Source organism: Pararge aegeria, chromosome Z, assembly GCF_905163445.1.
Source record: "Pararge aegeria chromosome Z, ilParAegt1.1, whole genome shotgun sequence".
In the NCBI taxonomy this organism is placed as follows: Eukaryota; Metazoa; Arthropoda; class Insecta; order Lepidoptera; family Nymphalidae; genus Pararge; species Pararge aegeria.
Window position 1 is genome coordinate 3,871,334 of NC_053208.1, and position 21,543 is coordinate 3,892,876.

Here is a 21,543-nt window from a genome sequence, read left to right on the forward strand (position 1 = left end):
AGGGCTATAGCAAATGTGCCACCAACAAAAGATAAACAGTTTTGGAGGAGATACATTCATCTATGGATTCATTATGAAGAGGATTCACTCTAAGAAGAACTTGAAGCAGAAGACATAGACAGAGCTAGACAAGTTTACAAAACTTGTAGCCTGGATTAGATTGGAGAGATTGTAGATTTGGAGATTCAATTGAGGGAGTTTGATAGATGCATAATATTATATCAAAAAAATTTAGAATATGGTTAACATATGGTTATGGAATAACTTACAAAGAAACATAATGAAAATAATAAAACTTAGAAAAACATTATAACAATAACCAGAATACAAAATACATATAAATTAAAATATCAATAGCTAAAAAAAATCAAATAAAAAGAAAATAAACAGTTATTTCAAATTTACGAGTAGTTTAAATCAAATGAAAAAAAATGCTTTAAGAAATAGTATATTAAGGATAATATTGTTGATGAGAGATATAAACAAAATTTATCGAAAGAATAAAACTAAAATCATAAAACTCATTAATTGAGTAAAAGCAATGAAATAATTGCTTCTCGTGCAATTTTCTCTTAAATAAAGGAAGACTCATTTTGTCTATGGTTCAGTCACTGGCATAGGTCTTCACTCTCTTAGCAGAATGGGATTCATAGCCTTGATCAACCACGCTGCTACAATAGACCTTGAGTATACAAACAGACAGTACTTAAAACAAACTATTCAGTTTTATTAATATACATACACACAGACACAATTACATCTCTTCTAAGTCTAATGATAAGAGGCTTAGAGATTTAACCAAGATAAACATGTAGGGATAAACTATAAATTTGTTGGTATCACGGCGTATTTACATAACGTTGGTCAGTTTATCGTTTACGTCTCGACAAGACTGTTGGCTTTCAAAATATTTCCAGTCTCGTTGTTTAAAATATTTCTCGATGTTGGCTTTTTTGTTAGTTATTGTGATATTGGTGATATATTATATCCTCAGCACAGTCAAGCCGAAAAGATATCCGCCAGGTGAGCGAATTTTCAAAATATTAGTATTTATGGTGTAAAATTTCGGTTGCCGATTATGTCTAAATCTATAAATTTCGGGTGCTATTTTTTCGTATATACATAAAACTTTCTTTTTCTGAAAGTGCAGTCTTCTTATACCTAAAAAACAATCGTTTAAAAGAATATAAAACAAGCTCTAATGTTAAATAAACCAAAAATATTATTAATAAAGTAAAGAAAAAATCATTATAATTGCTATCGAGAAAATTAATATCATTGTTAAAAAAAGTGTGGAGTTCATCGAAAGATATTTTCATAATTACCTACTCTTCTTTTACAATACCTACCAATCGAATGAATGATTGATAACTTTTTTTGTCAGTGAAATTATTTAATTTTTTATTAATTCCCATCTAAAAATTTTTTTTTAACTTAGTTATTACATCAAATCGATTAAAGCGTGTTTCTGAATTATTGCAGCTACTTTCCCCGGTATTAACAATAGAATATCTAAAACTCACCCTTCAAACCATAAGCCATTGTAATGCAAATATCACATCAATCCGTTATAATTAAAGTATAGAAATCGTATAGGATCTATCCCATACGATTTCTTAAAAAAACTTTTTACCTCTTCATACTTAAATTAAATTTTATACCATACTTAAATTATTAAATTTTATACCAAATTCCATGGACATTTGTTACAAATACTTCCTTTGATTTGTACCAAATATGTTTTTTGTTGTAGTGAAGAAACCCCAATAATATTATGGGGTCATGACCTCACTATGATCTCAACTCTCTTCTATGATAGAGTGCGCCCAGGTTTATCATGATAATCATAATTAACGATTTAACATTTGGCGCGTTAGGAAAAAATTATGAGAGTAAATTTTTACGATGCGCGCGCACACCGTCACGAAAAACCGACACCCTACATGAAGTTAGCTATAGTCAACCATTTTGTATTTCAATAAACGGTTTGACACTGAACACTGAATTGTCCAAGTCTGCGGGCTCAAAAATCTCAAATTTAATGATGAAACTTCGTTTTTAATAATGCGTTATATTAAATCTTTCAGTGTATTAAATACCTTTTTCTATTGTTAGAGTAGTTTTTTCTACGAACGCAGAATAAGTCGAAAGATAAAATTTTTTGAAAAGATTTTTACGCCAAAGAAGTATAACGTCTATCGCGTGTGCATAAGTAGACACACGTTTTTTTTTTAAATTAAAAAAAGACATCGGAATCTTCCTCGAATATCTCCAAGTATCATTAGGTATTTTAATCCCTCATAAAAAGTAGTATTTGTTAGGCTACTTACTTTAATTAAGATGGGTTCATCTTTGAGAGATAAAATTTAAATACCTACTTAAGTAGGTACTTCAGATATTTCTAAGTGTCGTTAATATTAATCCCTCATTAAAAAACATTTGTTAAGCTGCTATTTTACGTATCTTTTATGTTTTTGTGAAAGCACAGTCGTTTTAATGAAATTTAATTAGTGTTTCACTAATTCTGCTTAGTGAGATTATAATGCAAATGAAGAGTTGTTTTCAAATTAAGAACTCTAGGGTGTTCTATGTTTGAAAACAACTGATCATTGGCAGTCATAAAATCGATGGTGATACGGTTTGGTACGATATCTTCAATTTAATTTAAAACATAGTAATAAATCAATTAATCCCAGGAGAGTTATTACAATGTTTTTTTTTGTACAAATATTTTATTTTAGAAGGTGTCTTGGAAACGTCGGACTTTTTGACGGCAACAAATTCCTTTATCTACAACTTAGAATTAAAAAGAAGTGACGTATCCGGATATCTTTTCAATCCTGGCATAAACCTTAACTGATTTAAGGTTTACACTTATATAAACGTTGTAAATCATTTCGACATTTATATAGATGTTGTAAATCATTTTCGAGTCTATTTTAGTAGTAGTTTTTAGTAGTAGTGAGCTTTAAAAAGAGCTCGTCCGAGGAAGTACTACTGACATGTGACATGACATGACATTATTTCTGCCGCCAAGCAGTATTGCTGCGTTCCAGTCTGAAGGACTTGATGATAAAGTCAAAGTCAAAGTCACTTTGATGCGTACATTACACGAGAATTACACGGTAGTGAGATGATGGCAATAACCATATTCGTAAACTTAAAAGTAAAGCTACGAGGGTTCCGAACGCGTCCTGGTTTAAGAAGAAGCCCACAGCAAACTTAGCCGGGTGTTTTTTATGTTATAACCATCTCTCATTGACATTTAAAATCATTAGAAGATCAACCTGTTTAGAACAATTCACACCCAAGCTTTTTTATCGATTATAATAGGATTTTTCTATAAGCTTACATTTAATACAAACTTTGAACATTTTAAGAGACATCTCCAAGATGTCAATGGGTACGTTCTTTGAAAGTCTTGCGAAGTGTTTCCTTTATAGGCGATGGTGTACCATCGATTTTTCCAAAAAAAAACCCCTGTTTGCAAGAGCTTCAAAAGTCTCATATTGCGCAGGAGATGATTTATGTGATTAGCAATAATCTAAATATTTAACTAAGCCTTTTCTGATTAATCTACTCCGAATTTGCTATACTTCGCGAACAGCAGGAGAATCTGTATGGTGTAATTTATAATTTCTTCAATCCTTATACTCCACGCCAAACAAATCTTAGGCAATGTACCCTCTACGCACGTTTCGCTCCGACACCAGAGCATCCTCAGGAGATGTTGACTTCACAATGACGTTTTAAAGTTTTAAGATTCCGGTTTGGGGAATCCTAGGGGTATGCCAAAAAATAGACTTTTCAATTTCAATTAAAATGTCGATTTAACAGTAGTCACCGGTGTAAATTTGCTGAAAATTTATTAAAATCAACTTTTCATTTACTTAAGTGGGAGAGTTAAGGTTAATTAAGGCTTAAATTAATTATTATTTCTTAGTTAACCTTATGCGCTTACGCGAGGTTCGAGGCTAGATGACATAAGTACTTATACAGTTATGACGGATGATGATGCAGAGAGCTTGCAAAGTTCAAAACCGCCTCGCCCTGCGCAACTATTTTATTTTCCTGTTTGAGTACCTTTTATTTTTGAGGACCTTTAAACATGAATGGCTCTGTAATAGCTGATCAATCTTGGTTTAGTGACCTGTATTATCAATTATTAATAATAACTGGTTATTACAGAATCGGTGATAGTCTAAGGGTTAGGACTTCAGCTTCATTTTCGGAATAACAGAACGCACCTATATTCTAAGTTTTGTGCGTTTTAAGAAATTCAAATATAACATGCTTCAACGGGTAAGGAAAACATTTTGACGAAGCTTCCTTGCCGGAAAAGTTCTCCGTAATGTTTTCAAAAGTGTGTGGAGACCACCAATCTGCAATGGGCCAGCGTGGTGGACATCTCATTGTGGGAGGTATCCCGTGGCCTGTAATGGGGTGATATGATGATGACAGATCAGTAAATTATAATATTAGATAAATTTTAGAATGCGTCGCAAATTCTATACTTCAAACCAGACACTGGCTCACACACAAGTACCTATTGTTTTTAGTAAATTATTGGTCTTATTGCTAGGGATTTGTCTTTGCTCTTAGAGTTGCTATTTCATCTGCTATTTAATATCATCATCTAAAACGTCCATTGCTAAGCATATCTCGATTATAGGTCTTAAACCGCTTGGGTACGGGAGCTAAGGTAATGTGCTCGACCGTACTAATAGGAAAATCTTCCCCCAAGCAGGTGTTCTGTGCTCGGGGCCAAAATTCAAACTTTTCCAACCATTCCTCTTTGGAAGTTGTTTATATGGTTATAATTTTTGAAGCATCTTGCTTGCAGGATCTATTTGATACATATACCTAGGACACACGATCCAGTTGTGTAGGTCTAATTTCGAGAAAGAGGTGCACCGCTGAATGTAACTCGGATGGATAGCGTTCGGGAAATTCTGCGACATATTTTTCTCCAAATTACCAAATAAATGAAATAATATATTATACTAGCTGTTGCCCGCGACTTCGTCTGCGCTTGATTTTGTTTTTTGATGTAGCATTAAATTTAGTTGTAGTTCTATTATAACCTCTATAGTAAAAAAATATTTATTTAAATTGGTTATAATTTGTCGGAGTTATGGTATTGGAGTTATAGTCAAACACTTTCATCCCCTCTTCTAAAGGAACCGAGCTTAATGTCGGAATAAAAAGTATCCTATATTGCTTCTAACACTTTCAAAAATATGTGTACAAAGTTTCATGAGGATCGGTTAAGTATTTTTTGCGTGAAAGCGTAACAAACAAACACATTCACATTTATAATATTAAGTAGGGAAGGGATAGGGATATATCATTTCATTAATTCGGTCAAGTACATTCAGGTCAGTTTGCTCAAATTAATTATAAAATACAAATATTAGTTCAAAGATTTGGTCCACCAACAAAAAAAATTTAGCTACTTATAGGTAAACAAGGGATGAAATAAAACAAATTACATGGTCTTCTGCCGCCGGTGTCCAGAGCTATTCATTGGGACTCTTTTTTCGTTACCTGTCCCTTAGTTGGGGTCTACCAACGCTACTTTCCTGCGGCGGAGTCGCCATTCCCGCTTCTTCGCACTCCAGCGTCTATCTATTTATGCTTATAGTATTAAGAAACGATAAAACAGTTCAGTTCAATGTTTACAACAAATACGAAAAGAGAATACTTTTTTTTTGTTATAAATTTTACTTTTGTAATAGTTATAGAAAGAATATTCATTTTATTTTTAAATGCATTCAAAAATATCGCGCGATCAGAGTTGGGTTCTAACGTATAGACAGCGTTGCGACAGTTTTAAATCAGGCCTAATATAAACGATTAAATATTTTGATTGAGGAAGCGAGTAAGGGCAGAATTCTAACAACGTCCCGCAGACAGCTTCATCAGGCCACTATTTGACTATTTCTACTCATTGCTATGTTACTAATATTAAAATTCAAATAAAGCTTTCATGATTGTTCTTACGTTCCAGGTCCAAAATGGTATCCAGTTTTCGGTAGCTTTGGCGTCATAAACAGAAGGATGGACACATATGGCTCTCAATGGAAGGTTCTCTCAGAGATGTCGAAAGAATTCTCGACAAACGTCCTCGGTTTGAAGCTCGGTAATAAATTGGTTGTAGCAGTCTACGGAGAGAAGAACATACGCCAAGTTATAACAGAAAAGGAATTTGACGGTCGACCTGACAGCTTCTTTTTGAGGCTAAGGTCTTTTGGAAAACGAGTCGGTAAGTTCTCAAAATCTCGGTGATTTTAGCTGTGTATTTGTTTTAATTTGTGGTTTTAATTTTCATTAGTCGACAATGGTGCCAAGTGCTAACTGTTTGACACACTTGTCTGAACTAAATTGGCAGGTGTAAGTGTGTGTGAGTGTTAGTGCCTTCCCTTTTATAGTGCATATGTAAAAAAAGATAGCACTACATTGATTAATTTAATTTGCTATACTCTATGAAAAGCAAGAGAATCTGTACGGTGTAATTTTATTGTTTTTTTTGAGTTAGTTAGTTCTGTCGGAGCAAAACATGCAAGGAGTGTACACTTTTGGTGTGGGGTATAAAAATTAACGGCCGATTGGTGCAGTGGGTAGCGACCCTGCTTTCTGAATCCATGGTTGTGGATTCGATTTGACAACTGGAAAATGTTCAGTTGTAGAAATGTCATGTATTTCAGTGTCTGGGTGTTTATCTGTATATTATAAGTATTTATATATATTATTCATAAAAATATGCATCAGTCATCTTAGCCATAACACAAGCTATGCTTACTTTGGGGCTAGATAGCGATCTGTGTATTATCGTATTATATTATTTATTATAAAAAATAAGATTGAAGAAATTATAAATTACACTACACCATACGGATTTCTCCTGCTCTTCACGAAATATAGCAAATAAAGCTCAATGTTATAGCATGGAATTCTAAGAGTGGATAAGGATACAATCTCAATAATCGTGGTGAAACCACTTCAAAATTTACACTTTGGTTAATAGTGACAAACAATTAATAAATATTCATTATCATCTTTCTTCTTAATAAATAAATTTACCCAGCAGATATGTATTCCCTGGTGAACAAAACGATAGCGCGATGTAAGATTATGCCAGCGCCATCTAGTTTTCATCTTATCAACTAAATCACAAACTAAGCTCAGAAATAGAATGCTGAATGGAATGCAAATTTTATTCAAATCCGAGTCTTATGATGATTCTTACAGCTTTAAGCTGCAACGCAGAATTCTGAATCTTGGTGGACATCTACCTCACCCTTCGGGTTTATTTTATTCTTCTTCTAAGTCTGAGCTCCGTAATTTGTTTATTAATTATAAACGTATTAAAACCGCAAAGGTTTAAGATTTTTCCATTGCAACCAAGTCTAGATTTTTTTTTTTTGTGAGATCGTGGAAAAGTTTAAGGAACTTATCTAAAATAATATAATAGATAATCTTATCAATTTGTTATTATTGAATGAGTTTTAGATTGAGGTTACAGTTTTTTAAACTGTTATTTATTTTGTTTCCCACATAAATGAGCAGATTATCAATTCGGATGTTTATTTTTTAGGTCCTATTTATATTTTGTATAGATCTGATGAAGAGTTTCAGAGACAGACGGCGGAATTCTTGAAACAATCAGATCTACCGTGATGGTTTATGCAAATGTTTTCAGTGTAGCTAGTAGTAGTTGCATTTTTTTTTCGCGACTAGAAGCTAGTTGTAGCACACAGTATTCAAGGTAGATTTATACAAAAAAAATGTAACCTTTTTTAAGTCAGCAACCGGGCGAATTCCTCAAGTATTAACGCCCCGGCTTCGGGAAAAGCAACATGTAGTACTATGTAGAAGGTTATGAGCAGTTGATATTCAGGCGTTGTACCTAGGATATGATTGCAAACCTACCCACTAAAAATATATTTTTTTTTTATTAAAAGTAACTGTCTTTGGTATAAAAGCAAGAAATAAATAACATATTACAATAACATTTTTAAGTAGGTGTAAAATGTAGAAAATTACTGGTTTTCCCCTACTATTTTATAAAAAGGAATACAAAGCATAGTAATTGTCTACATTTTACTTGGCACCGACTTAAAAATGTTGCAGAAAATAATTATTTCTTGCTTTTTAGTCTTTTTTCCCCCCTAAAAGTCAGCCCTTGCCTGCAATCTCACCTGGTGGTAGGTGATGATGCAGTCTAAGATGGTAGCGGCCTAGCCCGTTAGGGAGTGTGGTAGTCATATCGCTAATCGGTTTTTACGCGACAACGCACCGAACACTAAATCGCTTAGCGGCATGTCTTTCAAGCCTCGCACCAGACCTCAATCAGAATTCTCAAATTGCCTCTGCTGGGAATCGAACCCAAATTCACAGCGCGCACCGTTGCGCCAGGGAGGTCGTCAGAGCTGTATAACAGAATCGATTCTTTAGTGACAATTTTTTTTTTTTAAATATAGAGCAACTGCTCAGTTTCTTGCCATTTTCTTCTCGGTAGAATCTGCCTTCCGACCCGCGGGAGAGTCACTATACACAGACAGACTTGACGTTTCAAATGTGCTTATATTAGGCAGACTTGAAAGAAATGAATTTTGAATTTAAATTTATCTTCTAGGTACCAAATGTTCACTATGTTTTTTCTTGAAAATTACAGGGATAACATTCGTGGATGGTCCTCTCTGGCGAGAGCATAGACCTTTTGCATTGAAACACTTGCGGCTAGGTGGCTTTGGAAAGCAATCAATGGAGCAAGACATTCATGGACAACTGAGCAATTTATTGAACATTCTGGACCAAAGCAATGGCAATGCAATCAGTATTAGAACTCCCATAGCGATGGCACTAATAAACATCGTGTGGAAATATGTAGCAGGTATGAAATATTCAAACTCATTTCCCGATCTCAACGCTTACACAAATAAGTTCTTCATACGCACATATAACCATCAAATATTGTAATAATAAAATAATAAAATTATAAATGTGAAAGTGTGGATGTTTGTTACGGAATCACAAGATAACGGCTGAACAGATTTGGATGAAATTTGACATGCATGTAGCCATTGAATGAACTTAGGCTACTTTTTATCTCGACTCCTTAAGTAGTTCCCGAGAGAAAAATGAAAATTGTTTACAAGGTAAACCGCGGGAAGACAGCTTTGAAATTTCCTATGCTATGGAAAAGGATATCTACTCTCTATACCAATCTCTAAAATAGTTCCCGTGGTAGGATTAAAAATTGTTAACGAACAAAGCTTAAGAAACAATTCTGAAGTCCACGCAGTCGACGAAGTCATGGACAGAAGCTAGTAAAAAAATAAAATCATTTTATTTCGGGGACCCTTATACAAAATTGAGAGATTAGATTCAGATCAAATTTAAAAAAAAAAAAAAAACATATAATCTAAAATTGGTTATAGCCTAGGTTAGGGCTTCAGCGCCCTTTCCGGGGGACCGAATTCGAAAAATATTAAAAATATAGGTTGATATGATGAATTGATAAGAAAAGACCCAAAAACTTCTTTATCATACAGGCGTATCGAGGCACTTTTTGGGTGAACAAAATGTGTGAAGCACGCGTCATTGTCGCCGAAAGTTTTCCATGAGCTATATGTATGTATACGGTCTAATATGTGTACATAGATTTTGGTTTTACTTCAATCGACAGTGCCCAAAGACTGCGCCGCGTCTTTTCTTATCAATTCATCATACCGGCCCACTTCAGGCCACTCCTCTCACAATGGGAAGGGGCTAAAGCCGTCCATCACGCTGGACCAGTGCGGATTGGTGGACTCCACACACCTTTGGGAACATTATGTAGAACTCTCAGGGATGCAGGTTTCCTCCCGATGTTTTCCTTCACCGTTGAAGCAAGTGATATTTTTAATTGCTTAAAACGCATATAACTTAAAAAAGTTAACGGTGCGAGCTGGGATTCGAGCTCGCCCCCCCCGAAGTGAAGTCGAAGTTTTTCTCACTGGGCTATCACCGCTTGTTTTTATCAATTAGTATCGCAAATATAAGAAGCTTAAAGTTAGGGCTTTAAATCAAGTTCACAACAATGTTTTTCTTCACGTAAAGCAAATAGTATTTTAAATGCTTAGATTAAAATATCACTTAATTTTATAATTTTTATTAGTGTATTTACCCACACATGGAGGAATTTTCACATCCTGTCGGTGCCGAAAATTTTATATGCATTTTAAGTTTATAAAACGCAATTAACTTTGAAAAGTTAGTGGTGCACCGGTCTTGGGCGATAATTTTAATTTTTTATTTTATCAATATTTTTTTTGTTTTTTTTAATATTTTGTTTATTAATTTTGTAAAAGTATAACTAAAATAAAGTTTTCACCACAACTCTTCCGTGTTATACAATCATGAACTCTGCTTATTCATTTGCATTCATATATCTTTTTTTATATTTTACAGGTGAAGACATAAAAGAGAATAAATTGAGACAATTCTTGAACTATACGAGTGCCAGGTCGAAAGCATTCACGCTGGCTGGCGGATATTTAGACCAGTGGCCTTGGCTGCGATTTATCTTCCCAAACTGGACAGGTTATAACATAATAAAGAATATGAACAAGGCGATGTTAGATATAATCCAGGTACGTTATTTAAATCTCATAAAATCCTCTTTGGGGTGTGCTAGGCTAAGCTAATCCTCATCGCGTATGAGGTTTTTTTTTAATGTGAAATATGTATAGGCGAGGGTAAACCTGATAGTTGGCGTGGCGATAAACGCCTTGGCGACGCACCGCAACGCATACGTAGTAGTTTGTATAATGTATACAGAATGTTTACTACGGTATGTAAGGAATAAGGATAACCTGTGTTTCACTTAAAAAATTGTGAGCCGTCATAGGACGCCTGGCATATGTGAAACCTCGAAATTATTTTGTACAAGTAATAGGCACAAAAGTACAGATTATGACAGGAACTAAATATGACATAATAAGAGAGAAAATGATGACTGTTTATTGAATATACATTTATTTTCTTCATATACCAAATGTTTTAAATCAAAAATTTCTTTAAAAAGGTGACAAATCAAGTATTTTCATTAACGTATAGTACATATATTCTATTATACAGCGTGGCGATGCGTCGCCTTGCCAAAAATCAAGCTTACCCTCCGCCTATAGATGTATCACATTAAAAAACAATAGTCAGCTTTATTATTATTAGATATAAATTTGAATTCTAAATTATTTCAAATGGGCTTTGCTCTATTAGTATCTTTGAAACGTTAATTTTTTCTGTAGGTAGTGTCTCTCTCACCAGCTCTTAAGGCAGTGTTTTCAGCTTTCAAAACATCAAGAATTTACAAGATAAAACAGTGAAAGCTAAATTAACATTCCTTCCTCTATTTTATGAGAGTATTAAGCGAATCTAGCTGATGTATGTGGAATTTACTATTTTTAGTGATTTCCCATTTATCATTATATTTATTTTATCTATTTTTTATACATTTTATTATATCTTATATTCAACATTTTTTTTTTATTAAACTAGTACCATAGACACGAAATAGCATGGTTAACAACACCATGATTATTTTTACTTCTGTCAGTATTAAAAAAAGCGAAATATATCGCCTGCAAACAGTATAATGTCAATGGATTTATAAATATTATAAAGGGGCCTAAAATTGAGTCTTGTGTAACACCAATTGATTTAAGTAAATCCAGGCGTGTTCATAATAATTGACACATGCCTTAATTGAGTGCCACGTTTTTATAACCTAGTGGCTTCGTTAAAGTAGCAAGGTTGTTAAGTGCAACCAAATCGAATGCTTTGGATGGATCACAATAACGTCAAAGGGATTCTGTAATCTATCTTAGGTATCGTAAGTATTTTTTAAAAGATCTTAATCCTCAGGGCATTATTAGTTATTTTATTTAAAGGGATTAAAAAGTTGGTTTAGTATAATTTAGGGGAGTAACCATATACTCAACATTTATCTATTTCATCATTAAAAAAGCTTGGCCAAAAAGGGGCAATGGTTGGTGTTCTTATTTTATATTCGATGCAGATGTACGTTTAAAATTAAATAAAACGTTGCACTCATTAACTGTTTCTCTAATAATAAACACTGAGCATAACGATAATGTAACCAAAATAGGAACGTTCTGAAAAAAGTTTTCAAAATTACTTCTAATCTCTGTGTCAGCTGTTGATTTTAACAGCTACATATTAATGATTTCCAGGATACTATCAGGAGACACAAAAACAATAGTGTGGAAGGAAATGACTATATACACTCATTCTTAAAGGAAATGTACAACAATAAAGATACGTACTCAGGTGAGTCTATGGTAGCATGCATTCAATACATTTCTCGCAGTCCTTCTGCTGGAAAAGAGTTTCGAATATTTTAGCTGGCTTACCTACAGCCTGGCTGTCTAACTTCCGTTTTACGTTTATTTTTTTAAGTTTGGAACACCATCATCAAAAAATTTTAAAAAGGCAGCAAATTTAATATTCAAAGCTCTTTTACGATACATACATACGACAAATGCGTCAACTTTTTAGATATTGTTTTTTTCTGTAATAGCTTCGACTTACAAAAATAGCGCTGTCCACCGTCTTATATAATATATCTTGATTCGTTATCACTCACTTGGGTACAGGCTGCTAATTTGTATATACTAATTAATTGGATTTTCTCAATTTTTTCGGATTGACCTTGTCTAAAAATTATGTTACCACCAGAGTAGTTTCTAGTAGTGTTTTGTGTGTTTTGGGGAGAAAGGTTCCCTATGTCATCTTCTGTTCCCTTCCCCAACGTGTCTGTAAAAAAGGAGTTGAAGTGTAAGTCAGATTCGTATTTATATTATTAGTTAGGATATCCGAAGAAAACCAACGTTAAAAGGACTTCGGAAGTTTTTGATATCCCAATATTTATTGTTCATGTGCTGGATGAGCAACTGAATTCGGTAACTGGCTAATGCTATGGCTTCAGGAATTGCAATATTGCTAAACCCTGTGAATTATTTTCACAAAGATTCAGAACTAATTATCTAATTTTAACGCATAACTTGGCGGGCTTATACTGTTGATCCCTTCCACTTAGTAGAGATGGTGAACACGCAACTAAATGCGTTCTACCACCATAAAACTAAAGTCATAGAATTTCCACTTTAAACATGATTTTATGTTCCTCGCAGTGTGTGTGTGTGTGCGTGCGTAAGTTTTTAATTGATATTTTAGTACGCATTAGTCTTCAAAAATAAAGTTATGATATTGCAATAGCGGAGCGGACGGAATGTGAAAGTTTATTTGTTAAGTTGGTCTTCTGCCGTATTCCGTAAGAGCGGAACTCTGTTTTTCCATGTTTTACAATATCTTCTCGATTTATTTGTTGGCTCGACAATAATAGCCTGATTACAATAAAACCTGGTATTTACTAATTATGAGTTGCCCTATTAGAAACTTATTCAGTGGCACCCCCCACTTCAAAAACTACACACTACTTCAAAAACATGCGGTGTGCCATTAGGCCCGATTTTGGAAAAAAAAAAAACCTTTCCTCTTTATAATATTAGTAGATTTATAGAATTTTAGCCAACCAGGTTTTTATCGGCCTTTTTTAATGTTCTATAAGTTTATTGGATATCGGATAGAAGCAGGCGTTACTTTGCGGAAATCCATGATATATCATGAAATTTTACATACAATTTTAAACTTTATATATTTTGTATATGACTTTATATTAGTTTTGAAATATTTTCAGAGGCTCAACTAGTAGGCGTTTGTCTTGACATCCTGATCGCGGCATCTAACACTGGGAGCAGTGTTTTGGATTTTGCCTTCATTCTACTCCTACGTCATCCAGACGTGCAGGCGAAAGTATGTGAGGAGATCAGTCGGATTTTAGGCGATGATACACCAACTTGGACTGATAGTGGCAGGTATTGTTTTTAAGCAGAACCCCGATTTGCTATAATCTAATCCTAAGTCACCACAATTTGTGTAGTTAAAATCGTGTCAAATTTTTTTATCATCATTTACAACTAGCTTTTCATTTTCGCTGGCGTTAATGCAATTCGGATTGTCCTACTTTAGAAGTACTTGCAACTTTTTCACCGGGTTACAGAGTTTCTTTTGGGTAAAATGTACTCTATGTCAGTCTCTTCTGTACCCCTGATAACTATATGCAAAATTTCATGATGTACGGTTGCTTATTCGTAGCGTAACGATCAAAGAATTATTCGCATTTATAATATTAGTTAGGATATCCAAGTATAAACAAAGTATGCAAATGTTGAGTAGATTTCGTAAGTTTTTTTAATCCAAATATTTGTTATTTATGTCCTGGATAAGCCACTTTCGGTAACTGTCTGACAATGTGACCTCAGGGAGTACGTTACTGCTGAGAATAATTCTTGTGTTCACGAAAATTCTGAGGACTGTAATTACCTAACATGTTGATAAAATATGTGGCAAGCACTCAAGTATATTTTGTTCATTTTATTTCATATTTTATTTATTATATTATTTTGAATTAAATATATTTTTTATATGTTATATTTATTAAGTAATGATATATTTATTTTATGGGTATATGTATATGTGAAACACCAAACTATTTTCTGTATATTTTTTCTTCGCCATTGGTTGCCTGGAAGAAATCGCTATAAGGCGACAAGGCCGCCAAATTGTATAAGTAGGTACGTTGTTTTCTTATACTTTTATTTTTTGAGGTACTTTTTGTGGTGTGCAATAAAAGTATATTCATTCATTTATTCATTAATAAATGTGTGGTACCAATACAAAACTAAAAATCTATAATCCTTTAAAACTACATCAATTTCTATATTCCTCCGCAATATGTACTTTCTGACGGACAAAAACGTCGGCACACGTCGTTCTGCGCCATCTGATATATTATTATATTATCATCTGATAGGTATTTATATTTTATTTTCTTCGTCGTACTTTCTAAGTAACAAACATCCACAAAGTCAAACCATTTCACAATCATATGTTAATGTCTGTCAAATTATATTTAAAAAAAAACACTTCTTTCGTAAACGCTGTCAAGGAGTCACGGCCGCACTCGTGACTTCATAGGCAAATTACATCTTGAGTAAGTCCTTGTTCTTGATATACGCATAGATTTTCGAATCGAAGCGGTACAAAATTATGTTTAAATAAACGTGACGTCATAATTTTAAATTCTTCGTTTCTCCTAGCATGGCGGTTCGCTACATTTTAGAGTTTTATATATTGAAAAAGAAATACGTTTTAATTTTTTAATATATGAATATCATTCGATAAATACAATATTTTAGCCATTATTTGTTACTGTCACAGGCCCATTGACGTCAATTTGATCATAGCTCAGCACAATATTTACTCCGGAAAAGCTGCTCGTAAAAGTTCACAACGGGATTTAAAATATCATTGCATGGCTTGACCGCTTAACCTATCTTTGTAAAATTTTGCATAGAAATTGTTTCCACCCTGGGACAGCTTTGGGGTACATTTTGTCTCGGAAAACTAAAAAGTTCCTAAGCAGTTTTAACAAAAAGCTATAAACAATCGGTCCAATCTGTTGCCAACTCCTTACATAGATGGCGCTGTACACTTTTGAATCGCGCTATCGTTTGGTTCACGTTACCCCGCCGCTTCAGCTCCGTAAGAAAATAAAATGTTATTTAATTATTTATTTTCTTGTTAGCAAAAATTTAAAAAATATCATAAAAAGGACACGATGTGCACAACGACAACTTATCTTTAAACAGATTTCTCGTTATGTTTTGAGGAAATGGGTAATCTAACTACACTTTCAAATCGATTACTTCATTAACCACACATATTATGTGTATTTTGATACTAGTCAAGTACTCTAAAATCATTTTAAATAGACTTAGTAGCAATTTGCCTCATATATAAAATATATAATTTGAGTTTTTATACAATCACTTTAATTAAGATTTCAAGTAGCAAAAGGCTTTGGAATAAAAGTAATGTTAGTGCCATCAGTGTATAATTCTAAGTAAAAATAAACGTACAAATTGGATCGAAGGTATTGTTTTTCTTTCGTTTTACAGAGGCAAAAAGATATCACGCGAGCTTACACAAAAAAAAAAAAAAATTATTCATCAAAGGGCGCCTAGCATGCTAAGCCTTGCTGAACATAATTCTATTAACTAGAAATTGAATCAAGAAAATATTGTACTGAATTAAAACAGACAGCACATTTCAAAATAGCCCCCCCATATTCCGTATGATTTTTTAAAATATTAATACCCATTTTCAAAACTGAGATAGTATTTCAAAACATGCTTATATTACAAAGGAAAATTTTATTTTAGTTATTTTTATTTTGTTTTTTTCTATTTTTTAAGTTGTTTGAAAATTCTGTCGTGGTTTAGCGGGCAAATGAATTAAATACTTAACTCGTAACTGTCGTGTAATTTAAAAATGGAACGTTCTTTAAATCCGAAATGTGACAATCAAGGAGGTCACTTATTTCAAACGGTTTTGTTTAAATTTCGAACTAGCTTTTAAATAAGAAGCTTTAAGAAAAGTTATTGATTTTCGTTTTTCGACATTGATTTTGCGAAGTAATTGTATGTGAGAAAATAAGTTTAAGCGAAGACATGGTTGAAAAAAGTCCTATACGAGACTTGGCCACAGCTAAGATGGACTTACGTATGTGCGCGTCTGCTTCGTCTCGGCCCACATTAACTCTGTCGTCCATCAATACTCGACACCTCTGAGAACGTGTATGCGTTTCATGATAACGAATAAGCTGACATACGCATTTATGAATTCAGCAATACCAAATTATACTTATCAGAACAAGGCTTCATGCCCGTTTTTACTTAACCCAGGAACAGCCTTGATCGGATGCCTAGTCATTTAGGTGATTCCTAGAGAAAAAAAACGTTTCACGAAGTCTTGGCTATGTTGTTAGGCGCCGTCTCTACGTCACCGATTCAGCGGATCGAAAAGTTTAGGGGACTATTAAAGTGACACTTGACAGATGAAAAAATATTAATTCGGTTTTTTTTTAATATCCTATCCATAAGAAAACTGAGTAACCCCTTCTCGTTGTGGGAGGAAATCTGTGCCCTGTAGTGAGTGAACCGGCAATGGGTCGATATGATGAAGAAAATTGAAAAATATGATAATACAAACACAAAATACCACATCTTGTAGCAAGAACCATAGACAAGTTGGGTTATATGAGTTGCCTAAATGTATGTCTATGACTCTTCTTTGATTATGCATTACTTTTGACGGCCGAATGTTTGTGTGATGAACATGATTGTTTTTCAGTGTCTGGGCGTTTATCTGTATATTATAAGTATTTATGTGTATTATAGTCATAAAAATATTCAACAGCTATCTTAGTACCCATAAAACTAAATTTGGGGCTAGATAGCGATGTGTGTATTGTCGTAGTATATTTTCTTATTTATATTTATTTACTTACTTAAGCATTGGCTTGCCTGACGTTAGTGAAAATGGCATTAAACTTTGCTGCTTAGCCAGCGCAATTGTTTGATTACTATTGCGGAGATACTCAAAGAAATCGTCACTTCAACTAAAACATTTTATTACTTCATTTTTGCAAAGCAATCATGATTTTTTAGAACTACCCTCACTCTTACATAATATTTCGTATGTAGCTTTAAAAATACTTGCCTACTCATAATTCCGATTGCTGAAGGATGAATGGTGTACGACCGATTGGGTTTGTGTGCCTCCAGCGGCTAAAAGGTGTATATATTTCTTTAAATAATAAATAGAATAATTTATGTTTTTTCAGACTCATCTATACAAGTGCCTTCCTTGCCGAAGTTCATAGAGGCTGTACTATAGCACCGTTCCTCGGAGGAAGGAGAGCACTGACCGACGTTGAAATGGATGGATACTTAATACCAATGGGAACAACTGTCCTCGTGTCTACAGGAGACTTGCATAAAGATCCGAATTTCTGGGACGAGCCGGACAAGTTCAAGCCAGAAAGGTTTATTGACGAAAACGGGACACTGAGGATCACTTCCAATTTTCATCCATTTGGCTTAGGTACGTTGAAGAAGTTAAATGAAAATGGTTGTTTTAAAAGAAATGACTGCATCCGTCCTTAGTTTACATTATAGTGATATAAAAGTTGATTTAATAGAATAGAATAGAATAGAATTTGTTTATTTACCAGAAAAACACAAACAGACTTATATACGGAGTAACTTAAAATTTTATACTTTATGATTATAGGTTAGATTTCATATCAGGTTACAGATACACCCCATACCATACTACTTTTGTCAGTTTTAACAAATTGAAGAATAATATGCTATGCATATAATACACCAGCTGCTGCCCGCGGCTTCGTCCGCGTTAAAATTTTGATTTGTGTTGAAATTAAAAGAAATATCGGGACCGCGTATCTACAGCAGTACCTAAAAATAAGTTCCATGGTTTACACGTTATTAGGTCACAATCAGCAGGCAATCGGTTCGATTCCCACAACTAGAAAATGTTTGTGTGATGAACAAGAATGTTTTTTTAGCGTCTGGGTGTTTGTATATTGTATAGAAGCAGGCGTTACTTTGCGGAAATCCATGATATATTATCAAAATTAAGCTTAATTTGCTATACTCCGCGAAAAGCAGGAGAATCTGGTTGGTGTAATTTATAATTTCTTCAATCCTTTTACTCCACACCTTTGGTGTGAATAAACCCAGGATTGAAGAAATTATAAATTACACCACACAGATTCTCCTGCTTTTCGCGGAGTATAGCAAATTAAGCTTAATTTTGATAATATGTCTGGGTGTTTATCTGAATTTTATACCTAAGCATTTATAGGTGTAATCTTAGTAGGTACCCATAACACAAGCTATTCTTACTTTGGGGCTAGATAGTGTTGTGTGTATGTTCGTAGTATATTTATTTATAATCAGATATTTTTTATGATTGTTGGGTACTTAAAAAATATTCATTGTAAATTCAACATCTCTTGAGGATGCTCCCGGTTTTGGAGCGATTGAAGAAATTATAAATTACACCATACAGATTCTCCTGCTTTTCGCGGAGTATATCAAATTAAGCTTAATTTCCATAATATATCATGGAATTCCGCTAAGCAACGCCTGCTTCTATCCAATAGGAATACGTATGGTAATAATATATAACATACAACGTCTATGTAATATGCACTATATGACGTAGATATGCCTTGCGATAGTGGGATTTTGTTACATAATACCCTCATATTGATGTATACTTTTTAAGGATAGCTGCACTGCCATTATTATAAGATTATTTTGGCATATTTAATTCAGTTTTCCTTTTTTGCTAAGCACTTAAGACTCGCAATTTTAACAAAACTCTTATCATGTTTTCATGTAAGTCAATATTTTTTCTTATGAAAACAATACATTTCTTAAACCGCAACATATATGATGTGCACCTCAGGGTAATTAAAAGGATGCCTGCGACTTCGTCCTCTTAGAATTCCTGTTTTCCCGTGGGCTTGAAAAGGTCCCTTTGGTGCTTATGACCCTTTCCAGAAAGAAAGCTACCGGCAAATTCAAAATTTCCTTAAGACCAGTTCAAAAGTACATACGGTAGATGGCTACAAACAGACAGAAATACACATTGGCGTTTTAATATATTATTTATAGGACAAGCGGCGATAGCGCATTAGGTAGGAGCTCGACGTCACTTTCCAGTGGCCGAGTTCGAAACCTAACACGCACCTCTGACTTTTCCAAGTTATGTGGGTTTTAAGTTATTAAAATATCACTCGCTTCAACGGTGAAAAAAACATCTTGAGAGATCTACATAATGTTCTCAAATGTGTGTGGAGTCCACCAATCCGCACTGGGCCAGCGCGGTGGACTACGGCCTTAAGCCTTTCTCATTGTGGGAGGCTACCCGTGCTCTGTAATGGGTTGTTGTGATTATGATGATTTATAGGATTATTTCTAACACCGAAGTTTTAAAGCATCCGTTCATCAAAACGCCAGCAGTCCTAATTTAACCCGGTCGGTTACTACATTTCACGCTTCCGGTCTGTTGTACGAACGCATCTCTGTCTTATTAGCCCACCTAAACTAACATTATAAATAGGAAAGAATTATTTTTTGGTTTGTACCTAACAGGCTCCGAAAGTATTCCACGGATATTAACCATTTCTATCTATAAAGCTATCTAGCTATTCATATAAATCTAAACTATAACGGAGTAACACAGGCTATATTTTATTTTCAAAAAAATTGGAGACCCATAATATATATATATATAAACATATATACTTCTATCCATATATATATTTCTGTATATGTGCTTTATTTATTTCTAATTATGTATTAACCTAAATACGAATTTTGTTGTCTCGAACCTCGAGCCAAACCCTTATTTACGAGATAGATACGTAGATTTGGATAAAATATTTTATGAACTGATGTCTAATTTTATGAAATGCTTTAAAAGTAACGTATTTTCTAAATTATATCATAATAAACAGAAAACCTGCATGCCTGAGAGTTTTCTACAATGTTCTCAAGCTCGTCTGAAGTCCACTAATCCGCACTTTACCAGCGTGGCGAGGTGGACTATAACGGCCGAAGCCTTTCACATACCGAGACCCCTGTATTGGGCCTATATAAATAAATATATATGTATTGGGCCTGTATAAATAAATAATAATATTTGTACACATAGGATACTGTTTGTAAAACTAAACAGCAAACCATTTATTTTCTTTCTTTCCATTTCAGGTCGCAGACGCTGTCCTGGCGAACCCTTAGCCAAATCATTTGTGTTTATAATTCTTGTGGGGATCCTCCAGAAGTACAACATCGTATGCAACGGGAAACCACCTTCTGCGGAACCAGTAATAGGCCTACTGGCGGAACCGATCCACTTTACTGCGCAATTCGTGAGGAGACTTTAAGGAATGATCCAACGCATCGACCCGGCAATAACTCAAGTCAAATTTATTTCAATTCAAATTCAAAACTTTATGTTCATGTAGACTTAGGCGTAATGAAGCGTTGATACATATACCTACATAACCATGCTTATGAGTTGGTGGTGATAACTTAATTCGTTAATTTCAATCTAAAGCTAGGAGGGTTTCAATTCGCGCCCTGTTCTATGAGGAACCCAAACAAACCTAGCCGGGCTTGTTGTTTTGATCATCTCACAGTCAATTAATATTTTTAGCTACGAAGAAATACAAGCTTTTTTATCATTTCAGTACTCCTTACGTTTTATATAAACTTACAACTTAAAGAGAAACATCTCAAAGATCTCATACAGTATTTTTTCTAAATACTATAACAGTTTCCCTTTTTACTTGTAACCTTAATATTGTTACAGTCCACTTTATTTCAAAGTTTTGTTATTTTTGCCTCTTCTGATGTATAGCTCTAATAATATTCCTATTTTTACCGACTCTAGTTACTACTTCTTTATTTCCCATTTTCTCAGTTTAACTTAATCTCTCCACTCAGTTAGTGCCAACACCACTTTTAGAATTCTTTC

The 21,543-nt window shown here is 34.0% G+C and overlaps 1 protein-coding gene across 1 annotated transcript; it reads left to right on the plus strand.

Moving 5' to 3' along the window:
• Positions 1–941: 941 nt before the first annotated feature.
• On the plus strand, positions 942–21,315 carry LOC120636367 (probable cytochrome P450 305a1). Its single transcript, XM_039907820.1, has 8 exons — positions 942–1,023; positions 6,011–6,265; positions 8,678–8,896; positions 10,456–10,637; positions 12,240–12,336; positions 13,766–13,943; positions 17,816–18,075; positions 20,775–21,315. The coding sequence occupies exons 1-8, from the start codon at positions 942–944 to the stop codon at positions 20,948–20,950; spliced, it is 1,449 nt and encodes a 482-aa protein (XP_039763754.1). The 3' UTR covers positions 20,951–21,315.
• The last annotated feature ends 228 nt before the right edge of the window (positions 21,316–21,543 follow it).

Excerpts from the sequence above, each read along its gene's own strand:
- LOC120636367 (XM_039907820.1), top strand. The coding sequence starts at position 942 with ATGTTGGCTTTTTTGTTAGTTATTGTGATATTGGTGATATATTATATC. Across the intron at positions 6,266-8,677 it reads GTCTTTTGGAAAACGAGTCG|GGATAACATTCGTGGATGGT; the intron begins GTAAGTTCTCAA and ends TGAAAATTACAG. Across the intron at positions 8,897-10,455 it reads CGTGTGGAAATATGTAGCAG|GTGAAGACATAAAAGAGAAT; the intron begins GTATGAAATATT and ends TATATTTTACAG.